Source organism: Marmota monax, unplaced genomic scaffold (genome assembly GCF_021218885.2).
Source record: "Marmota monax isolate L192 unplaced genomic scaffold, Marmota_monax_Labrador192_F-V1.1 WCK01_AAM20220418_F8-fsc00010, whole genome shotgun sequence".
NCBI lineage: Eukaryota > Metazoa > Chordata > Mammalia > Rodentia > Sciuridae > Marmota > Marmota monax.
The window spans coordinates 21144493-21165221 of NW_026692321.1; the positions used below are offsets into that span (position 1 = coordinate 21144493).

Below are 20729 nucleotides of genomic sequence, written 5' to 3' on the forward strand. Positions count from 1 at the left end.
GTAAAACATAAGTACCATAATGGTGTTAAAAATAAAAGCCTCCAGACGTTTACAGGAGGAGAAGTTATTTCTAGGTTGACGAGATGAATTAATTATGCTTAATTTATGCACTTTATAGCTGGTGTTGGTGTATGAGGTTTGTTTAAAGATGAAGGGCAAGAAAACCATTTGTTCTCAGCTCTTCTAAGAATTGGGTATTTCTCCAAAACCTCCATCCCCTTTATTCCCTGCCCCTAGCCCAAGTTGTTGGGGCTGAGAACCAAACAGGCTGCCAAGCGCTCAGTGGGGGATGCAAAGAAGCAGAGAAGAGTGGCCACATCTGAGGGGGTCCCCAAGGCCAGGCTTTCAGAAGCCAAGCAGCAGAGCTTCTGGGCTCCTTCTTGTTGGAGAGACTCTCTTTCAGGAGGCCTCAGGAAGCTGGTGAATCCAAAGGCAGACCTCCAAGGCGGTCTCGAATCGATACTCCTGATTGGCAAACGAGTCCCTGTGCTATTAGGAGTGGTGACAGCTTTCAGATGGGGCATAAACCAATTGTTAAAGACCCCTCAGCATTATTCACCAGGGTGGGAAAATTGGTTTTGGTATCCGGGAAAAACAGCCGTTTGGGTAATTACATTCTGTTTCCCTGCGTCTCTTCGAACGCATTAGCGGGAGATAATATTCCTCATTCTAAGTCCAGAACCATCCCACAGAGCTGCTATTAAACAGCTGTCACCTTCCTCCCCCCTAACTGGAGGCATTTCTCAGCAGGAAGAATGGCTCCCTGTTTGTCAGCTGCATCAATTCTGGACGTGGGCGACGGGCCTGCTGGAGCCCCAGGCCACACGTTAGAGAGGGAAGATGCTGGGCTAGGAATTGAGAGACCAGCTCTGGTTTCAACCCAGCCATGACTTTCTGTGTGACCTTGGGTGAGTCACTTAGTCTCTCTGGTGATATAAAGTGAGGAAGCTGAGTGAGGGGATTCCCTTGGGATCTGCAATTTGGGGTCACCTTGCAGGTTCTTTCTTAGCTTGCACGGACTCTCCATGGCCTTTGCTATGGGCCAGTTGATTCCTGCATGCCATGGCCTACCCACTGTCGCTGTGGAGGTGTGGGGCCTGGTTCTTCCTTGTTCATCAGTGACCCAGGGCCTAAGACTGGTTGTCTTTGAAACAAATGATCTTTCACCCATCCTTTCCTTCACATCGTTGTTCCTCATGGGCCATCTCAGACCTCTGACCCTGCTACTGGGGGATTTGGGAGTGAGGGGTGCAGACCCAAGGGAGCTAGGAAGAGGAGGGAGCATTGGAGAGAACAGGGGAGAGAGGGGCAGACTTGGAGAAGGAGGAAAAAGGAGTAAACACAGGAGAAGGAAAGCAGGCTCTGGAAGTGCGTGCTGGGAGTTTAAGGTATCAGTTTCCTTCCTTCACTTCTTCCTTTCTCCTTTCTCTTTCTTTCCAACAAACACTAATTAGCAGCCCACACTCTGACACACTCCTTGGCATCAATATTCTAGGTGCTAAAGAGGCAGACGTGAATCAAACATGGTCCTTGAGTGCCAGCAGTTGACAGTGTATTCCAGGAGGCGGGACGTTCAGCGTGTGACAAGTGTGGAGGGGCTGTCCTAGAGGGGTGTGCAAGGTCCGGATCAGCCCTGTGGGAGACAGGGAGGGAGGCTCAGGCAGCTTCCCAGGGCCTGCAGGTCTCAGAGACAAGCAGCTTCCGGTGCAGCTCCTGCTAAGTGCCTCATTCCCTGGAGCCTTCTAGTGTCCTCTTGTTTCACTCCCTCCCTCCCCCACACTCCACGGCTCGGGGACTAGCTTTACCCACATTTGCCTCACTTACTGGAATCACTTCCTCCCAATCTGTCTTGCACAGGGCTTGAGCGCTTTAAGGCCAGGAAACATGGGTGAATTGCCTTCCTATTTATGTTGCCTGTGTCCCTAGCATGGCGCCAGCCAGCAGCAGGTACAACCCCCACCCCAACAAAACAAAACAATTATTGAATGAACTTTGAGGCATAGGTAATATCTCTTCTACTGCTTGCCATTTGTGTAGGTTACCACAACAACCAACAGTTTTTCCATCATAATCACCACCATTTTGTATGAAAAAAGGGAAAGATGCTTCTCAGAATACTTTAATCAGAATCCATGACTTGCCTGGCTTGGCATCTCTCTCTTTCTCTTTTCCTTCTTTTCCTTTTGCACCTGCCTGTTCTCTTTCCAGGAATCTGAGTAAGAATAAGTTAGCCTCAGTTTCTCTTGCATAATAGATAGGGGCTTCCTCCATTACTGCTGGGCTGTGTTTTAGATAATGGCATATCCATATCCAGCCTTTTCCATGGATTGGTGACCCTCTGAGCTTATACTACTCAGTTTCAAAGAGATCTACCTTGTGACTTGAAAGTGTTGGTGGAAGTTATCTGACCTCATTTCTCACATCCTCATGAACTTGTCACTACCACCAAGATGTGTCCTATACATGTTGAAGCTTGCAGGGACACTACCTCCTCTGGACCTAAAAGGCCTGGATTGAATGGTTGTCATAGAATGGTAGACTATAGACAATTACTCAGTCTATTTTTCTCAGGAAATTGTGTCTTCCAATCTTTGTACACAAGACCGTGGACCTCAATGATAGACACATATAAAAATCCAAATAAATCACTCTTCAATTCATCATTCCCACCACTGAAAGCAAGATTCTTGGAAAGCTGGTACAATTTGAGTCAACAATTCAGATACAGTCTTCTCTTCAAAAACTTATTAAGAAACGCATTGAAGAACCCAAATTGCAATCTGCTTGGGAAAGCACAGGGAGAATATAATGCTTTAGCTGGAAACTGGGGTAATGCTGGTGTGAAGAGACACTCCCCACTATATGAGAACTCCCCTTACTCCCATTTTGGGAGTGAGATTACAAAACCCTCCAGTGGTCTTGCTGAAATAAATCTAAGCCCTTAAAAATGTCACCCAGCCTCATAGTCCCTCATTATTATGGGCTATAAACACAGATTCAAAATGGGTAAACTCTAACTATGACTGAGCTAATGTTCTACATTGAATTAGAGTTCTTCATGATTAGAGATTAATTAAAAGCAGGTTATCAAGACACATGCATCTCAAACAGCTACCCAAGCTCTATGGAAGATACCTATGTTTTTAAACTAGGAAAACAAATACCTCGCTTGGGTAATGACAAGACCCAGCATGGCTGGAAGGCTTTGGTGTCCCCTTTTGCCCCCTATTCCCTCCTGGAAGAAAGGAAAACAGAGCAGCACGAGTTACCATGGTGACTTCTCTGGGATGCAGGAGGTCAGAGGTGGAGCTGGGGGAAGGACCAGCTATCCAGGTTGGTGCACCATGGGTTTCATGTTACTGCTTGGAAAAGCTGGAAGCCCCCAGCACACTTGTATTGAGAGGCAGTGGGGTTCAGATAGAAATCCTGCCAATTCTCTCAGAAAGACATACCATCTTTGAAGAAGAGCTAACTATCATGCCTTACACATGCTCTGGGTTTCATAGTCAAGGAAATCAAAATCTGGCTCAGGGGTCCTTGCCAAGCTCTTCCTTAAGCAAAATGGCTGAATAAAGCTGTTCTGGTGGATGCTGCATGAGAAGCAGGGAGCAGGTGTGCATAATGGAGCAATCTTAACATGCCATTTAGTCCCTCAATCATTCATCCATTCCTCTTCCATTCATCCGGCTCATCTTTACGGAGCATTTATGTCGTAGGCATTGTGCCATCACGGGAATTGGTGGTACCCATTTTGGAGAATGAGGACAGGGAGGAAGAGGAAATCAAGAACTCCAAGGGAAAGAAGGAAGAGGTTCAGGTTTAAAATAAACTTTCTGTGCTGCTGTGTTACAGAGGATACTTCACTGAGTCTAATCCCATTGCTTTCTTCATGCACTCCTTTGGGTTGGGGTGGTAGATCCACTTGAAAAATACAGGTTTTCAACAGTAAGATCTAGACTTTTTCTGAGTAAAACAGACTTTTGAACCTAAAAATCTGGAATCAAGATGGACCCCCAAACAGAACTACAATAAAAATCCACAGAGGGAGTCAGAATGTGTGATGGTATGGAAAATACACCATAGACTGGGAGCCGAGAGACCACTGGTGAAGGAGAGCAAGGCAATGGCTGTGCTAGGGGAATAAGGCCTTTGCCTTCCCTACCTGGGGCTGTACCTGGTGGGGGTGTGGGAAGGAGTGAAAGGCCAGAATGGTTGAAGGGCCTTGTGAGCAGCAGGCAATGTGCCCTGAGTTAGGTCTGGGCTCTCAGTTCAGTCAGGAGGGTCCTGGGGGTGGCAGGTAGAGCTAGGAAGTTCTTCATAGACAGAGCTCAGAACCCAGAGCATCAGGGAGCAGCTTCCAGGGTCTCAGAACCTACAGTGAAGGCCCTGAGATGGCTGGTAGGGTGTGGGGAGGCCTGTAGAGGCCTTGTGGCTGGAACCAGTGATTCAGGTAGACCAGATGACCTGTAAGCAATGACTCCTCAGTCATATTCACAGAAGGGTCCCCAATCAAAGACACTGTGGAGCGGATGGCTACACTGGTACTAGATGTTACAGAAGGCTTCTAATTTCCAATTAAACCCAGAGTAATGGAAAGAAGACTAAAAAGGGGAAGAATTCTCCATTGTCTTTTTATCTATTCACAAAGGAGGAAGAAAATTTCCAAGTATCAGATAGACTTTAAATTGGTTACATGAAGCTGTTTGCCATCAGTGGAAAAGGAAAGTTCTCCTCAAAAGCTTAATTTTCATTTTTGCACATAAAATATAAAATTTACAACCCTTATAACGCTCTTTAAAATCCTTTCCAATTGTCTGATTTTCTTCTATCACAACTGGTCTAGTTTTCTTCTTCTCACTGTTGCTCTTTTTTGACTTTATTGACACATAATAATTGTACATCTTTATGGGTATAATGTGACATCTTGATACATGTATATGTTGTATAATGATCAAATCAGAGTGATTAGCATATCCATTAGAGAGGGGGAGTAAGTTCTGGGGCCCCATGCTCAGTATTGTTAGCTATTGTTATAGTGCACAAGAATGCATCAGAGCTAACAATAAAGCATGCATATTTCAAATAGCTAGAAGAGAGGATTCAGGATGTTCTTACAACAAAGAAATGACAAATACTTAAGGTGATGGATATGATCCTTTCTTGAGCATGCCCTTTCTCGGGGCTGATTTGAGCTGGTCTGTTTTTGAAAATACAAGAGATATAAGATCCCACTATGCTTATCACCCATTTGATACTTTATTAGGATGTCATGTATTCCATTAATTTCAATTAAAGACAACTGATTGAGCATCTAGTCTGTGCCAGGTTCTGCCCCGAATGGTGATGATCAAGAGCCAAGCTCACAGGGTAGTGAGAAACAAACAAACAAATAAAAGGTCAAAAGTCATAAATTTGTCACTTGATACCTGTAGAACCTTAACTTCTTTGGGCTTCATTCTGTTAATATGTAAAATAAAGGAGGAGGGAAAATTTAAAAAAAAAATCCTTTAGGCCCTTTCCTGGTACTCAATTATGTGAAGCTTATGATTATCAATGGTTGAAAAATTGTATAGTCAACTGAAGCCCCAGAGGGCCAGAGGAATGACAGATTACAGTTAATACATTTGTATTCATTTCTGTTGTAGCATCCTCACAGCAGAGGCGAAGTCCCACCTTCAGCAAACTGCAGAGGGTGGGGTAGAGATATTGCTGATCACCTGCTTGGAAGTCCTGGAAGTGCTGGGGCCTACGGAAGGAGTTTCTAGATGGTGTGAGGGAGAATCCATTCTTAAAATTTTTGGAAGCAGGGAATTTAGAATTTGAGCTTCCACTCCTGGGCATATTTGTCTTTGTCTATAATATGAAGTCATATGCCCACATGAGTAAGTGGATATCTCTGTGTCCTCTATTCTGTACCATTGGTCTACCAGTCTATTTTGGTGCCAGTACTATGCTGTTTTTAACAACCAAAAAAATTTAAAAAACAAATTAAATTACTATGTAGTAGGGAAATGGAGAACCCAGTTTATACATCTGGACATTACCAGGCAGGGAAATTTCACCTTCCTTAACCAATTAAGCACTGGGCCCCCAGGTTTGGCACAAAAGTTGAACTTCTTGGGTGAGGAGTGATTTGACTTCATAGCCTTCTCCCACTTTCCTTCCTTTTGCTCTTCCCTCTTTTTCTGAGATTTTTCATTTCCTTGGAGAATCCTATGGACCACCACTGCTATCATTAGTCTGTTCTTGGAGTTGACATTTGAACCCTTGAAAATCCTGACAAAAACTCAGAATAAAACTCTGGGAGTACAACCAAGAGAAGTTGAAATGTTCAACACGACTTTAGTAAAGACTGGGAAAAGACAAGGGGGAAAATATCTCTTGAATTCACTTTGGGCTTAGACTCTGCTGTGTTGACCTAGAACAGAAGACGGCTCCTTTGAATGTCACTCCTGGCTTCTGGTATCTCCCCATATAGCAGGGAAAGCAATCTCAGCTTCCAGTACCCGAGAGCTCATTGCCACTTCACTAGACCCATAGTGGAAAATGCTGACCCTTATATTTTCCTTCATCTTTGGCTTTGCCAAGTGATCCATGCTAGAAAATGTCTCAGCCTTTCCTAAGACCTTCCTCAAAAGGAGTCAGGCCCAGAAAGACAAACATTATGGTGTTCTCACTTACATGTAGAAGCTGAAAATTTGATCTCAAAGAAGTAGAGAATTGAATAATGGTCACCAGAGCCTAGGAAGTGTGTGGGGGAGGGAGGTGATGGAGAGAGGGTGGTTAACAGGTATAGAGGATAACTTCTAATGTTTTATAGAGTGGTAGGATAACTATGAATAAACATTAATTGAATATTTCAAAATAACTGGAAGAAAACATTTAGAATGATCTCAATGTGAAGAAATGATAAATATCTGAGGTGATAGATGTGTCAATGACACCAATCTGATCCAATCATTACATACTACACAGGTGTATGGACATGTCACACTATCACATACATAGTGCAACTACTATGTGGGAATTAAAGTTTAAAAATTTTAAAAAAGAACTTCATTCTCCCACTAAAGACTCTGGCCCTTGGCAGGATTACTGTGTCCAAATGCCCACCAGCCCCCTCACTCTGTGTGTGTGCATTTGTGTGTGAGGTGGTCTCTTAATGAGGTCATGACAGGTATATAAAGAGAAGAAAGGGAAATGAGATAATGAAAAAAGAGGGAATGGAAAGAGATTCAGTGACCCTATGTCTAAAGAGAAGAAGATCCCATCTGTGCACACCTGGGGGCTGGGCCCCAGTGTGGCCAATTTGACCATTTCAGCCACCTGTCCGTAGACATGGAGCCTGAGGCCTGTGCCTGAAGCCAGGGCACAGCAAGCTTCTCTTATAATTGAGGTGGCCACGGGGATCAGATAGCCAATTCCACAGCCTGGTTTTCTTCCACTCATAAAAGGAAAAGAAGAAAGTCAAGAAGTGAGAATGAGTTCAGAGACAAGCAAAAAGTCAAAGACACCCAGAATCTGGGAGAGACACAAGAGGAGAGGCTGTGGCTGAGGGTGGGGAGAAGTGGGGAAAGGCTGTCCATGAGGTGTCAAAACAAACAGCCAGGCAGAAGATGATCTAGCTGCACTTATTTATTTATTATCCCGCAGAGTAAACCAGTAAAATGACTCTGATTTGAGTAGATGCTTTGGTATTACACATACCCAGGAATGTAGCACAAGGACATGTCAGTGGAAGAAGGAAAAAGGAGTTAGGAGAACAGCCCTCACACATCAGTACACACATGCACACAGTGGGCCCATCAGAGGTGGGGAGGGGGAGAGCCCCAGAGAGTGAACGTGAGTTTGTATCTGTACTAACAAGAAAGGTATCAACCTTGGGATAATAAGAAGGAAAACAGAGACAGCTCTCCTTGTAACTTTCTGCTTTCTGTTCTGATCCACACAAATGTAATTCTAGAAATTTCTCACCCGAGATTTGCATACTCATAAGCCCAGGTCCACAGGACAGAGTCTTAAAGCCACTCTTGGGCTCTCCTTGACCTCTGGGAGTGAGACTTGCTTGCTCCCCAACACTCCCACAGATAAATTTGCCCTCTCCAGGGGAGTTCTGTTGCTCCTGACATGCTCCAGATCATTCACCTGCCCTACTGTGCATTTCTGAACTACAGACCCTACAACCAGCCTAGGATGGGATATGGACTGGCTGCCTTCCATACCCTAGACTTGGGTCACCTATTCCTGTCCCACTGGAGCTAATCAGAGCTTTTGTCCAGGGCCAGTATTTTTTTTTTATATTTAAATTTTGCAAATGATTGAAAGGAGTAGTTTAGGCTTTCAACCTCTCTGGACCTTTTAAGACAGCAGACTTAATATGTTCGTGTGAATTTCCAGGAAGAATCCTCTAATTAAAGCTTATTGCCTCTCAGCTGCCATTGGTCAGCCATGTGGCTCATCCTTCCTGTTAATTAGAGCAGAAAAGGCCTCCTAGTGGGCTGGTAACCTCACAGAGCCCTGCTCACCTTCCGGCCCCCTCCCCTGGTGAGCTCCAGAGGAACCCAGTGCTGCCATGAAGGCCCATCACCCCACACACATGGGACTTGGGGCCCAGACAGGATATTGCAGCCGTATTCTTGAGGAAAATTATAAGACCCTGGTCTACCAGTTTCATGAATGATTAATGAGGGGCAATTAGTCAATGTTAGTTAATCGTTTCACAGATACAAAATGCTGGCTAAGAGCTATGAAGACATGGAAGCAGCAAAATCCAAAAGACTTCCCATCCCCCCAAATGCTGATCACAGAATCCCAAAAGCTAGAGCTCAGGGAAGTAGGCATCTCAGAGGCCATTTGCTCTGGGGTTTGCAAAGTGTACTTTGAGGGACCTTCTGGGCAACGGCCCAGTAACTGTCTCCCAGTTTCCTCCCAAAACAAATTGCAACAAGAAGGGCAAAATAAAGTTCCACAAAAACCATTGTCTCAGCATAACCTGAAGACAGAGAATGCCAAAACTTTAGAATAACCACGAGTACAAAGAGAAAGACTGCCAGGTTCCAGCAGGGCATCTCTTGTGCTCCCAACCTATGTCCCTCAGCTAGCAAAAGGCTCCCAACTCAATGTGCAAGGTCCTCCTCTCTGGAGGACTTTGGAAAGTAGTTCCCATAGCCTCTGGTGTGAGCAGTTCTGTTCAGGGGCCTAGGGAGAGAAGAGGTAAATTGTCTGCGGGATCTTCAGATAAAGGTTCAGGACCCCTTCTCTTGTCCCCACCAAACAAACAAAAACAAAAACCAACCACACCAATCATAGGATTAACTCAGTCCTTTGGAAGGTTTAAGAAACTTTAGGCCAATGCACAGGAGACTTTAAAATCTAATACTTGGTGAGTTTGAATCTGACCTGGTATGTCAACTTTAGGAAGTGAGCCTCTCATCTTCTACTGGTCTGTCACGTGGCTCATTCTTCCTGTTAATTAGAGCAGAAAGGGTATCCTGGTGGTCTGGGAGCCTCATAGAGCTCTTCTCACTTTCTGGACCCCTTCTCTGGTGGGCTTCAGAGGATCCCAGTGCTGCCATGATGGCCCATCAATCCATGTGCTTGGAATTTGGGGTTCAGACAGGATATTGCAGCCTTGTTCTTAAAGGAAATGATAAGACCTGGTCTTCTTCTCTGCCTAATTGGGAGTTTATACCCCATTGCTAGTCTCTGGTGTTTCCATCTATGACTTGCACTGAAAAGATACCTTCCCTTTTGGCCCCAGCTTCCCAGATGACAATCTAAGGCCTGGTGTACTTTCTCCTAACCATGTTCCTCTGTCCCCCTGGAGTGATACTTTGCCAATGTCCCTCTGAGGTACCTCACATGGAAGGGTAGAGCGAAGTCATTTACCAGTCTTCCTATGAATGGGAAAGATTTTTCCTAGGTCATGTTTTATCTTAAGAATTTTGTGTAATTTGCATTAGAACCTAATATATAGTCACGATGATTTTAATATAAAAGTGTCTCTTCACCCCAATCTTTTTGGTAAAACTAAAACTCTGGAAAGATGTACCTTACTGATTCTGTGGGTGGCCCCCTTTCAGACCACCACTACTTATGCTACAGGTACAACATCCTGGTGTGAGAAGCACTGGCCCCAGTTACTCCAAGCTACTTGTTGGCCTCTCTCAATCTGCCCACAGAAAATGCCTTCAGCCTTTTCCTGCAGATGAGGCTTCAGAGGAACTACTGGGAGCTTAATCTCTGACTTATGGATGAGTCCTGGCACTGAGGGACGAGACCTCTATTCCCTCCTCCTAGGGATGCCTGGACTTCCCCTGTCCACTGAGGTGCACTAATTCACTATTGGTCCACTTTTTCTTGATGACGCGAACCAAAAGTTCTTACTAGGGGTTTAGATTTGCCAAGGCCATTCATTGGGCCAACCATACACTCATAGGTTATAGGGAAGCTTAGAACTAACCCATGAGGTCTCTGCATTATGTCAGGAGGACCACACTGTCACATTTAATGCTCACAGGGACCTTGGAGTAGACATTGCCATCTTTATTTCTCACACAAATTAAGTATGCATCATGGATGCATAGCAGCCAAATGTCTCAGAAATCAAATCTTTTTTTTTTTTTTTCCTCATCCAAATCCTATCCAAATCTTTTCATGATTTAAACTGCCATTGTTCTCTGCTTTTCTTTCTGTTGCCTTTCGGCCATTTCCCTCTCTATGTGGTCTTCTTCAGTGAATGAAAGAAGCAGGGGAAGTGAGGTTGGGATGTTTGAGTTCCTTAGCTGTTCGGGGGGTGGGGGGGTGGGGGTGGAGAGGGTGTGAGAGAAGTGGTGGATTGAAATCTGTGTCTAAACAGACATTTCTCTCATCTCCTCTGGCAGTAATTTATTCGGGTCCACCCCGTTTGCCTCATAGCCATTGATTTTAAGGCTCGGCTGCAGAGGGGCCTTAGTGAGGAGAAGAAGCAGATCCCTAAGCCCCTCACTCATCTCCAGCTGGAGGACCAGTCTCATTAATAACGGGGGCTTAATCCTCCCCATTCAAAGAGATTCCCATTACCCAAAACAATGATTTTTTTTAATTACCCAGGCAGAGTGGCGATTGCATATTGAATACTAAGGACGATTTAAAACTAATAAATACTTTTGGAGATTCCTTGAACATCTTAATGAATTAAAAGTTATGAAATATTTATAAGCAGTAACAACACCATTTAGTACCATTAATAAAATAAATACATTAGTCAGAGAATGAAATTCATTACTATTTTACTACTCGACATTGATGTCAATGACTGAATATTGCTCCAAATTACTTGTAAAATAGACCAATTATTTTAGTGTGATTAATCTTTTCAATTATTTCTTTTATGTAGTTGTAATTTGAAAGTAATTTTCTTCTGGGAGTACAATGACCTCAGCACATTCATTCCTTATTTATTTATATTTAAAAATCTTTTGTGTCTGCCTCCATTTCCTGGTGAGTTCCAATGGTCGGACGGATATTTAAAGTAGTCTTCCAAGCAATTGTTATTGTCCCTAAGCACTCTGTGGGCATTTGTAATTGGCTTTAGTAGTGAATATGAATAAGCCATTCCAAAGTAAGGGAGTCTCTGCCAAGAGTAGCTGTGCACTGTGGGGAGAAGGGAGGCCAGCAAAATTCCTTCCGGTTCCAGCACTCTGGCCTGGCTATTTTGGATGCCAGTCTTCTGGCAGGGAGGCAGTGTAATAGGCATGTCCAAAAGACTTTTCAACTTCCAACCATCCTCAGAGGATTGAACAGTACTATTCCTTTGCATGGCACAAAGTAGTCTGGACATCTGATCACAAAATGACAAGGCCAACACTCTACCAGATGTTAAAGGGTGGATGGTGGGGAAAGAGAAGTAGCAGGCCTAGAAGTCAGAATGCAGATCAGGGCTATCAGAGTCTCTGTTAGGAATGGGATAGCCTTTGCCTCTGCCCAATGACTCAGACAAAGTGCAAATGGAAAGCAGAAGGTGGGCAAGGCCACAAACATACCTCAAAGAGCTATGCAGAGTTGTGCAGCTCTGATTGCAGAATGAGGGGATTCAGCTTAATCAAGGGGCCTTAGAGAGTATTTATTGTATCAGGCACTAGCCAAGGGCTCTGCACACAATATCTGTTTTAATTTCCAAAAAACCCCTATACTTAAGTATTATTAGCTCATTTACTGATGAGAAAATCAAAACCCATGGATTTAAGAAATGCTTCTGAGCTCACAAAGGTAGGACATGATGGAGCTGGGATTCCACACTCGTTCTGTCTGACTTTAAAGCCTGTAATCTCTCTCTTCTACTGGGATAAGTAAGCCTTTATGGAGTGCTCACAATGAAAACAGCATACTCTTCGTTGCTAATTGAGATGCAGAGATTAAAAAAACAGAACATTCTTTGATTCTAGGAACATCTATTAAGTGAAACACAAAAATAACTCTGGAGAGAAATAGACCATTCTAAAACAGAAATGTATGGAAACGTAATTCGGAAGTGAGACTTCTTTAAGAAAATAGTATTTGAGCTGAGACTTGGAAGAAGTGCACGATTTTCAAAGAGCACCCTGAAGTTGCATAGTGGAAAGCAGCCTGAGTGGGGGCTGTTTGGAGAAATACGAGGAGATCTGAGTGGCTACATGAAATTGTAATTTTAATGCTCGTCTTTTAAATAATTCAGAATACAGATAAATTAAGGCCAGGAGACTTTGGAAATAGGGAGTTAAGGAGTGTTTTGAAAAAAGCATTCACCAACCACAAACAGGGCTCATTTGGAGGCTGTGGCTGTGCTGTCCCCCGGGTTCACTTTCCAGTCACGGACCCCACCACTGCAAAGCTGATTCAGTCCCTTGAAGAGACTGACCCAGCTTGCAGCACCTCTCAGGTTGGCAGCATGTGACTCCCATCATCCACCTTGGCATTTGGCCATTAATTAACAAGCTTTGCAGCAGGTGTCAGAGGAACCAATTTATTTCTGTGAATGGTAGCTTCTCCACGATAACCTGAGCAACAGTGAGGGAGCAATTGAACCTTAAAGACTTCAGACAAGGAAAGGCCCAGTCAGTGAGGTTGGGTAGCCCATGGCATCATGTATAGCGCACCTCCACCGCCCCCTTCTCGTACTCTCATGTCAAGGTCAATTCTAGGACAACCATTGACTTACTGTTATTTTCACCTTCAATTACAAAAACCATCCATGTGTCAATTCTGAAGGAGGCTGATAATGTCCCTTTGGATCTGAAGAGTTGGTTGGTTTATGGAAAATAAGAGGTGGGGAGGGGACCTCAATCCAGGACTCCTGATTGCTGATTCAGTGTTCCTTCTACGGTCTTTCTGAGAAAGGAAAAGTGGTACTAATTTGGAGGAAGACATCTTGACAAATGGGGCACCTGGTCAACTCCTCTGTTGCAAAATAAATATAAGTCAGGGATGCCCACTGGGGAATAGTTTCTGTGCCAAGGAGAAGAGACAACTTAAAGCCACCATACCAAAACTCAGCCCAGACAGAAACAGCAGTTTTATATCAATGTCTGTCTGCGCTCAGCTTAGTATCTTCTTGGGTAAATGTCTGCTGAATGAATGGGGGATCCACGGGTGGAGGGATAGATGAATCTGCTACATAAAGAGAGAGTTTTCTGCTGGCAACCCCAAGACAGAATGTCACTGTAATCTCCATTTACAAGCACAGACTGAGGATCCTGCTGGGGTGTTGCTTGCTGCTGGAACAAAAAATGCCCAATTTGGGCCTGGCTGCCAGGAGCCCATGAAGTAATCCCTCATTTTACCCAGCTGGATTTTTGGAGCCTACTCCAAACACTGATTGGCTCCACATGGCTGGCCAAAGATTAGAATCTGTTTGTTCAGCTTCTTTCTTTTTTTCTTTTTCTTGTCCCCACTGACCTAAGGAAAATGTCCTCTATTGCCTATCAGTGTTTTTGGTGCAGTGGAAGGAAAGAGAGGGGTCAAAGCTTGGATATGTCACCCATTTTTTACTTTTATAAATACTCATACTAACTCAGTGCCTAGTGTCTCAAATACAGGACCCATCTGAATAAAGATCTGGCCTTGTGAAAATAGCTTACATCCCAAGTATAGAGCCTGTGCATGTTCATTATCTTTTAAAGAAGGCATGGCTAATGTAACTATTTTTGACTTTCTTTCTTTCTTGTCTTTTTTGGTGGTTCTGAGGATTGAACCCAGGGCCCTGTGCATGCAAGGCAAGCATTCTACCAACTGAGCTAATTCCCCAGCCCCTGACTTTCATATTTTAAATAGGATAGAATCATAGCATTAGAAAAGCTGGAGTTAACAGGAGCATTGAAGATCAAACTGTGTTTCATGAAAACTCATCATGGAGGATGTCAAGGATTGTGGAATGGTGGGGTTCTGGGTACCTACCCTCATTTCCTTAAGATACTTCTACTTGAATAATTATATATCCTCTACTCTTGTAGACTTTGAAGTATGGATTCAGCCTCTAAAGGCTGAATCAAGTTCAAATACCTTCAATGTGGTCCCAGAGAAGTTAAGAATTTTGTTCTCTAACCGGGGGTCATGTGTTTCAAGGCATCTGTGGTAGTGGGGCTCTGTTTGACATCTTGCATTCCTCGTGCTTCCTGAGCTTGAAAAAAACAGTGGGCTAATTCCTCATGTGGGGGTTATGACTCCTTAATGGATGAGTCAGAGATAATATGTATGCAGGTGTCTCAGCAGTGTAAGGGGCCTAGATTGCTTCTTGTTAAGAATCTATTGTGAGCTGAGCATGGCTCTGGCCTGGGAACCTGCAGATGTTTCTTGCTGGTGACCTGCAGTAAAGTAACTTAGGTTCAGACAGAAGCTACCCACAGCTCCCTGCTTTTCCTGGGTGAGATCCTGTGTAGCCCCCTGAGATTGTGCAGACCAGTGGGTAGGGGTCTTTCTGGGTAGGGAGAAGATAATGTTGAATTGGTTTCAAAGAAAAACTGGGAACTTAACCATAAGGTAGAAGCAGAAAGCACCTTGGACTTATCAGTAATTTACACTGTCAAATTTCAGGGACGATCTTTGTGTCTTGGTTAGATACTTTCTGGTGTTCTTTTGGCAGTGACCTTCCACAGGAAGCAGAAAGATGTGGTAGCTAAGAGTATGGATTCTGGAGCTAGAGCCCCCTGCATTCCAATATCAGCTGTGGGACTTTGGGGGAACAACTTACTTCTCTGTGCCTCAATTTCCCTAGCCATATAACTGGAGTGATGGTAATAATGATATGTACCCAACGGCACTGTTGAAAGGGTTAACTGGGTTAATATAAAAAGTACACTTAGAAAAGGACTTGGTGTGCGGAAGTGCTAGGTGGCTGCAGTCGTGTTCGTTTTTATGAGCTTCTCAGAGCCACTCTGGTCCTTTTCAAATCCTTTTTGAGAAACTTGTCCTGCCCATTCTGACCTGTGATTTTTTTGTAGACATCTCTGAAGCTCAGAGGTCTAATGAGTATGCTGCGATCTTATTGCCCTGGGTTGTCTGCTCAAGAAAGGTTTTTGTGAATGGACTAAGGGCTCCCTGAAAGCCCAGACCTGGGTGTATCAGGGGGCTGATGTCCCTCTCGGCTGTGTCAAATGTATAAACTGCTCTTTCACTGGCTTTTCAGGGGAAAAACCCATCCCAAGCAATTTCTCTTCACAGTAATAGGGCAATAGCCCAAGGCCATAAAACAGAAGCAACATTTATTAATTGATTGATTAACCAATCTGTCAAGAAGTATTTATGTGACATTTCCTATGTGTTTACTGCTGGGCTAACTGTTCCCTCCAGAAATAAAAGAAATATAGGACAGGGTCCTGAACCTCAAGTTGGGATCCCAAAATGACTAATTGGGAAATGATTGTAAAGCAGATACTAAATTTAGATGCAGACAGCAATGTTTTCCAAGTAGAATTACAGTAGCTGCAAATGCCTTTTCCTGGCCCCAGAAACTGAGTGAGGTGTCCCAGCATAGCCCCTATATTTCATTATTTTCTGATGTGGGAGGGAATAAAAGTCACATGTGAGTGCCACAAGGAAATGCAATACTGAGGAGGTCTGTCTGGCAAGATGGGAAGAAATGGTAGCAGTTTTAGACCAGCTGAAGGCTAAGGTGACATATATGAAGAACATAAGAAGATCAAGGTGCATGGCTAAGAAAATGGAGTCAGAAGGGCAAATGTAAGAGTCTGCAGCAGTGGCACTCGGCAATAGAACACGAGGCAGCAGCAAGCTTAGGGCTCAAGGTTATGGCCAAGGAAGTGGAGGAGGATGGGGAACAAAGATGATTCTGATGTTTCCAGTAATGAATAAAACCCCAGCCTCTGCACATCAACCAAGATGGTAGAGGAGAGTGGACCGAAACACTGGCTTTGTGGTCAGGTTCACTTAGGGTTCAGTTTGGCCTTACTTTTCACCAAATGACCTGTGAGCTCAGTTTCCCCATCTGTAAAAGGAGGAGATTTGTCCCTCTGTTACAGCATCATTGTTTAAGCCTGCATGAGATAACACATGTAAAAGGATTGACACTTTGGGAGTGCTCCACCAAGGTTAGTGGTGGTTGCTATCAGCCCACATTCTCAATAGACTGTGAGTCATGTAAAGATTTAAAGAGAAAATAGGCATGGCCACTGTCCTGGTGATACCTATGGATAGATATTGTCACCTCTGCAGGGAGAGTTTTCCCAATGTCTCCTGTAAGCCTTCTCCAGATTAACTAAAATGGCATCTCTTTTCATGTGGGCCAAAGAAGAGTCATGAAGATCTATAGTTGTACTTCCCTTCATATGTTATCTGTGCCTTATCACCAGGGGACCAAGTTTCCATCAGAAAATAGTCTAGAAACATCTACATCTCTGACTAGCATATCATCAGCTTTGTTTGCCCCTGGAAGATGCTAGCTACTTTTCCCCCTTTCTCTCCTCTTTGTCATAACTTAACCAAAGCAGTGACCCCAGAAAATATACTAGCCTGTATCACAGACCTTAAATATGACTTTCCCATAAAACCCCACCAAATTTAAATATATATGGGGCTGGGTTTGTGGCTCAGTGATAGAGCACTCACCTAGCGTGCGTGAGGCACTGGGTTCAATCCTCGGCACCACATTAAATAAATAAATTAATTAACAAACAGAGAAATAAATAAATAAAGGTATTGTGTCCACCTACAACTAAAAAATATATATTTCAAAAAATATATGTGGGTGTAGTTTTAGGCTAATTCCTAGGATAACAACTTGTCTACACTAGTTGAATTTGTCCTACTATGACAGAAGAATAAGAAGTTCTAAGGAACCTCTGGTGTCACTTTGCTCTTCTCTGCTCTCTTTCTCACACACACACACACACACACACACACACACACACACACAAATCTCTTCATGCCCCTTGATGGCTGTGTTCTTAGTGAGAGGAGGAGTGTAGAGAACAACTACTTCCTCATGAGGATCATCTCTCCTTGGATCTGGAGCCTCTGGACTTGGATCCTGGGTAATAAGTGGACCAGGACAACCTGGCCAAGTGCCTTCCCTGGGGAATCAGAGGCAGATTTGTCTTCTCTTCTCCCTCCTTTAAGAGGGTGCCTGTAAGCAGCGATTTTCTGGATCATTAGAGAAAGCTTAAGGAGGTCAACTCCACTGGTGTTATCAGGGTAGAGAAGCAGACCAGGAAAAGGTCTCTAAAGCCCTGTAACAGACTCACTGCCAATGCTACACAAGCTCTAGGGGATGGAATTTGTAGGTGAGAGGGAGCTGCAAAGTAAGGGAGAAACATCTGTATAAAAAAAGATGGATGTGGTGGGGGTACACCTGTAATCCCAGCAGCTCGGGAGGCTGAGGCACGAGGATCTCAAGTTCAAAGCCAGCTTCATCAACTTAGTGAGAACCCTAAGCAACTCAGTGAGATCCTGTTTCTAAATAAAATACAAAAAAAGGGCTGGGGATGTGGCTCAGTGGTTGAATACCCCTGGGTTCAATCCCTGGAACCAAAAAAAAAAAAATTGTACATCTGATGAAATTCATAATTTGAATGTGCAAGGAATTTTTGCAGGGCAGGAAATCTTTGCAGCATTTGTGCTGGGCCTAATTTCTAGATATTTACGGTCTCTTAGTTTCTTCTCCTGATGTTGTTCAAATGAGATAAGCCAGTTTTAGAAACTGGATACCTTTTCTCTATCACATTCCTGTTAACTTGTTCCATTTCAACAGATGGCTTCTTTTGGGAAGGTACATAGACCCTCAACATCTATGCAGCTTGATGAATTCCAGAGACATTCGCAAATCCCTAAGTTCATGAGTGCAGAAACAGACATCCAAACTCCTGGCTAGCTCCCAAACCACAGTTTCTCTACAGTGCCTCATATTATAGGGCAACCACAATTTCAACTTGAACTAAAGTGTAATCTATCATTTTGTGGTGATTTTTCTTCTCCCCACATACAACTCTGTTCTGATTAAAATAAGAACAACAATAAAATTCATTTGTGAAAGATCTTGTGAGACCTGCAATGAATGAGAAGCTACAACAGTGTAAGGAGCAAGGTGGTCACTGGGGCTCCTGAACTAAGGGTGTCTCTAACCCACCCCACCTCCAAGAAGCACCAGGTTCAAATCCAGGCTTCCACAGGCAGCAGAGGGCTTCTCTGTGTTCTGGGCCTTTAGGATTGTTCAGAAATAGTCAAAATTGGGAATTTAGGTCTGAGAGTACCCTGGATTTCCTTCCTGTCTGCACTTCATTCTTTGGCCCCTCAGACCCCAGGTTTCATGGCGCAGGCTAAAGTGCCCTTCAATCAACCTCTGGGCAGAGGCAGGAATTACAGAACAGCAATAATTAAAGGACTCTTACTGAAGTTGGTGGAACTCAAGCTTAGCTACCCTTGATATCTGGGGAATAAAGGATGCTTATAATTATGACTGGGTCTTCTGAGAAATCAAGGAAAACCATCCTCATATATCTACTGATGATCCACGTCATCCCACTTAGAAAACAGAGTTGAGGCAAAGTTTAATAAAGTTACATATAAAACATGATATTGAAAATAGGAACAGAAGATCAAAAACTCTCAGAGGAAAGGGGAAAAGCTTATCAAAAACCTATATCTGTGTAATTACACAGATATAATTACTGTGATGGTGCATTGCATTTAGTTCAGAGTTTCCTGGCAACAAAGGAAAAAAGGAGAAAAAAAAAAAGCCCAACAAATTACCTTCTCTCGGTAATAGATCCTGAAATAAATTCACAATGTGGGACTTGTATAAAAGGATTTAAATGGCAAGAGTGGACCCTATCCTAATGGCTTTTACAAAATAAGCTAAAGATTTCACATATAACCATTTCCCATGTGGTCTCTCAATAATAGCTTCAGTAAAATCATTATAATATTTAGTTGCAAATTTAACCTCAGAGAAAAGAAAAAGCAAACTAAGCATTAAGTTATGGAGAAGGTGCAGAGTATGTAGAGATAAAGGTGAAGCAAAAATGGCGAATCTTGATAACAGTTGAAGTTGCATTGAGGGTTCTTGGGGGCTCACTACACCATTCTATTGCCTGGCATCCATTTATAATGTTCTATGATCAAATATAAATAACTGTAAGCATTTGGCAGCCAGGGAAGTTAAGCTACTATGTTACCTAGCAAACACCAGATTCTATTTGATGCAGCTTTATATTAAGTAGTTATCATTTTATTCTGGATCTTTGAAAATTGATCGTTTGGTCTATGGTGCACTGCGTAATATTTAGAATCAGCTCTTAAGCACCATAGCCTTCGATGTATAAGTGTGTACCTTCTCAGCTAAGCACAGTTGCAGGTCATTGACACACATGACAACAGGCTCTCAATGAGTGGAGGGGCAAGCTGAGTTCAAATACCTTCGCTGCAATTCTTCAGGGCGAAGAAGTCCACTGCAGACAGACTTCGGTTTCCACTTGAGATGTATTCCAGGGCCACTCGGAATGGGTTCTCTGGGCGCCCAATTCTTCCCTGCAGCACGGTCCAGCTGGTTCCGTTGGAAAGCAAAGGAAGAAAGCACAGAAAAACAGTGATGAGAAGCAGCCTCACCTGCAGAGAGGGTCATGCAGTGACTTCAGGGTTTACATTCTTCACAGGCATCAAGAGATGGATGCCCACATAGTGCTGGGGATGATGACCCTGACAGCAGCGTGTAAGCATTTGCTTCCTTCTTGTCCGGCTAACTCAGAGACACAATTTTCAAACACACTTTAGCCATGGCATTTCTTTTGTCATATTCTTTTTAAGGCAATTTAAAATATTTGGAATATTTCAGTAGCTAGTCTTATAGGGGAAGAATCTACATAGTGAAAAGGAGCTGGCAGCAGAGTTGAGGCAAAGTCTTCAAAACATTTATCAGTCTATGGATCATTTTTTCTGGAAATAAAACTTAGTTTTTGGCACTTTATCTGATACCAGAGTCTCAGAACCTTCAGGTCTGCTATGTTGTTACTTATGGGAAGCTAGCAAGAGCTATTTATTTACTGTGGGAAAATTAAAGTGCACCCAAGCATGTATTTTGGAGTAAAAGGTACCTAAGATTGACATGGACTTTGCAAAAAAGTGCAAGCAGAAGAAGATAGAAGCAGGTCAAATGGTGAGCTCTGCATCCATCTATAATGAAGGACACTGACACTGTCAGAGAACAGAGAATAAGCTAAATGAACACTTTTACACCTTGCTCATGCTATTAACCTCTTGAAATG

The 20729-nt window shown here is 43.4% G+C and overlaps 1 protein-coding gene across 1 annotated transcript in view; it reads right to left on the minus strand.

Annotated features, from left to right (window-relative positions):
* Positions 1 to 20729, minus strand: part of Alk (ALK receptor tyrosine kinase) — a 668653-nt gene that overhangs the window by 154265 nt on the left and 493659 nt on the right. Inside the window, exon 5 of the mRNA XM_058578442.1 lies at positions 19884 to 20011. Within this exon, the coding sequence (XP_058434425.1) occupies positions 19884 to 20011 (128 nt within the window). The remainder of the gene's footprint in view (positions 1 to 19883; positions 20012 to 20729) is intronic.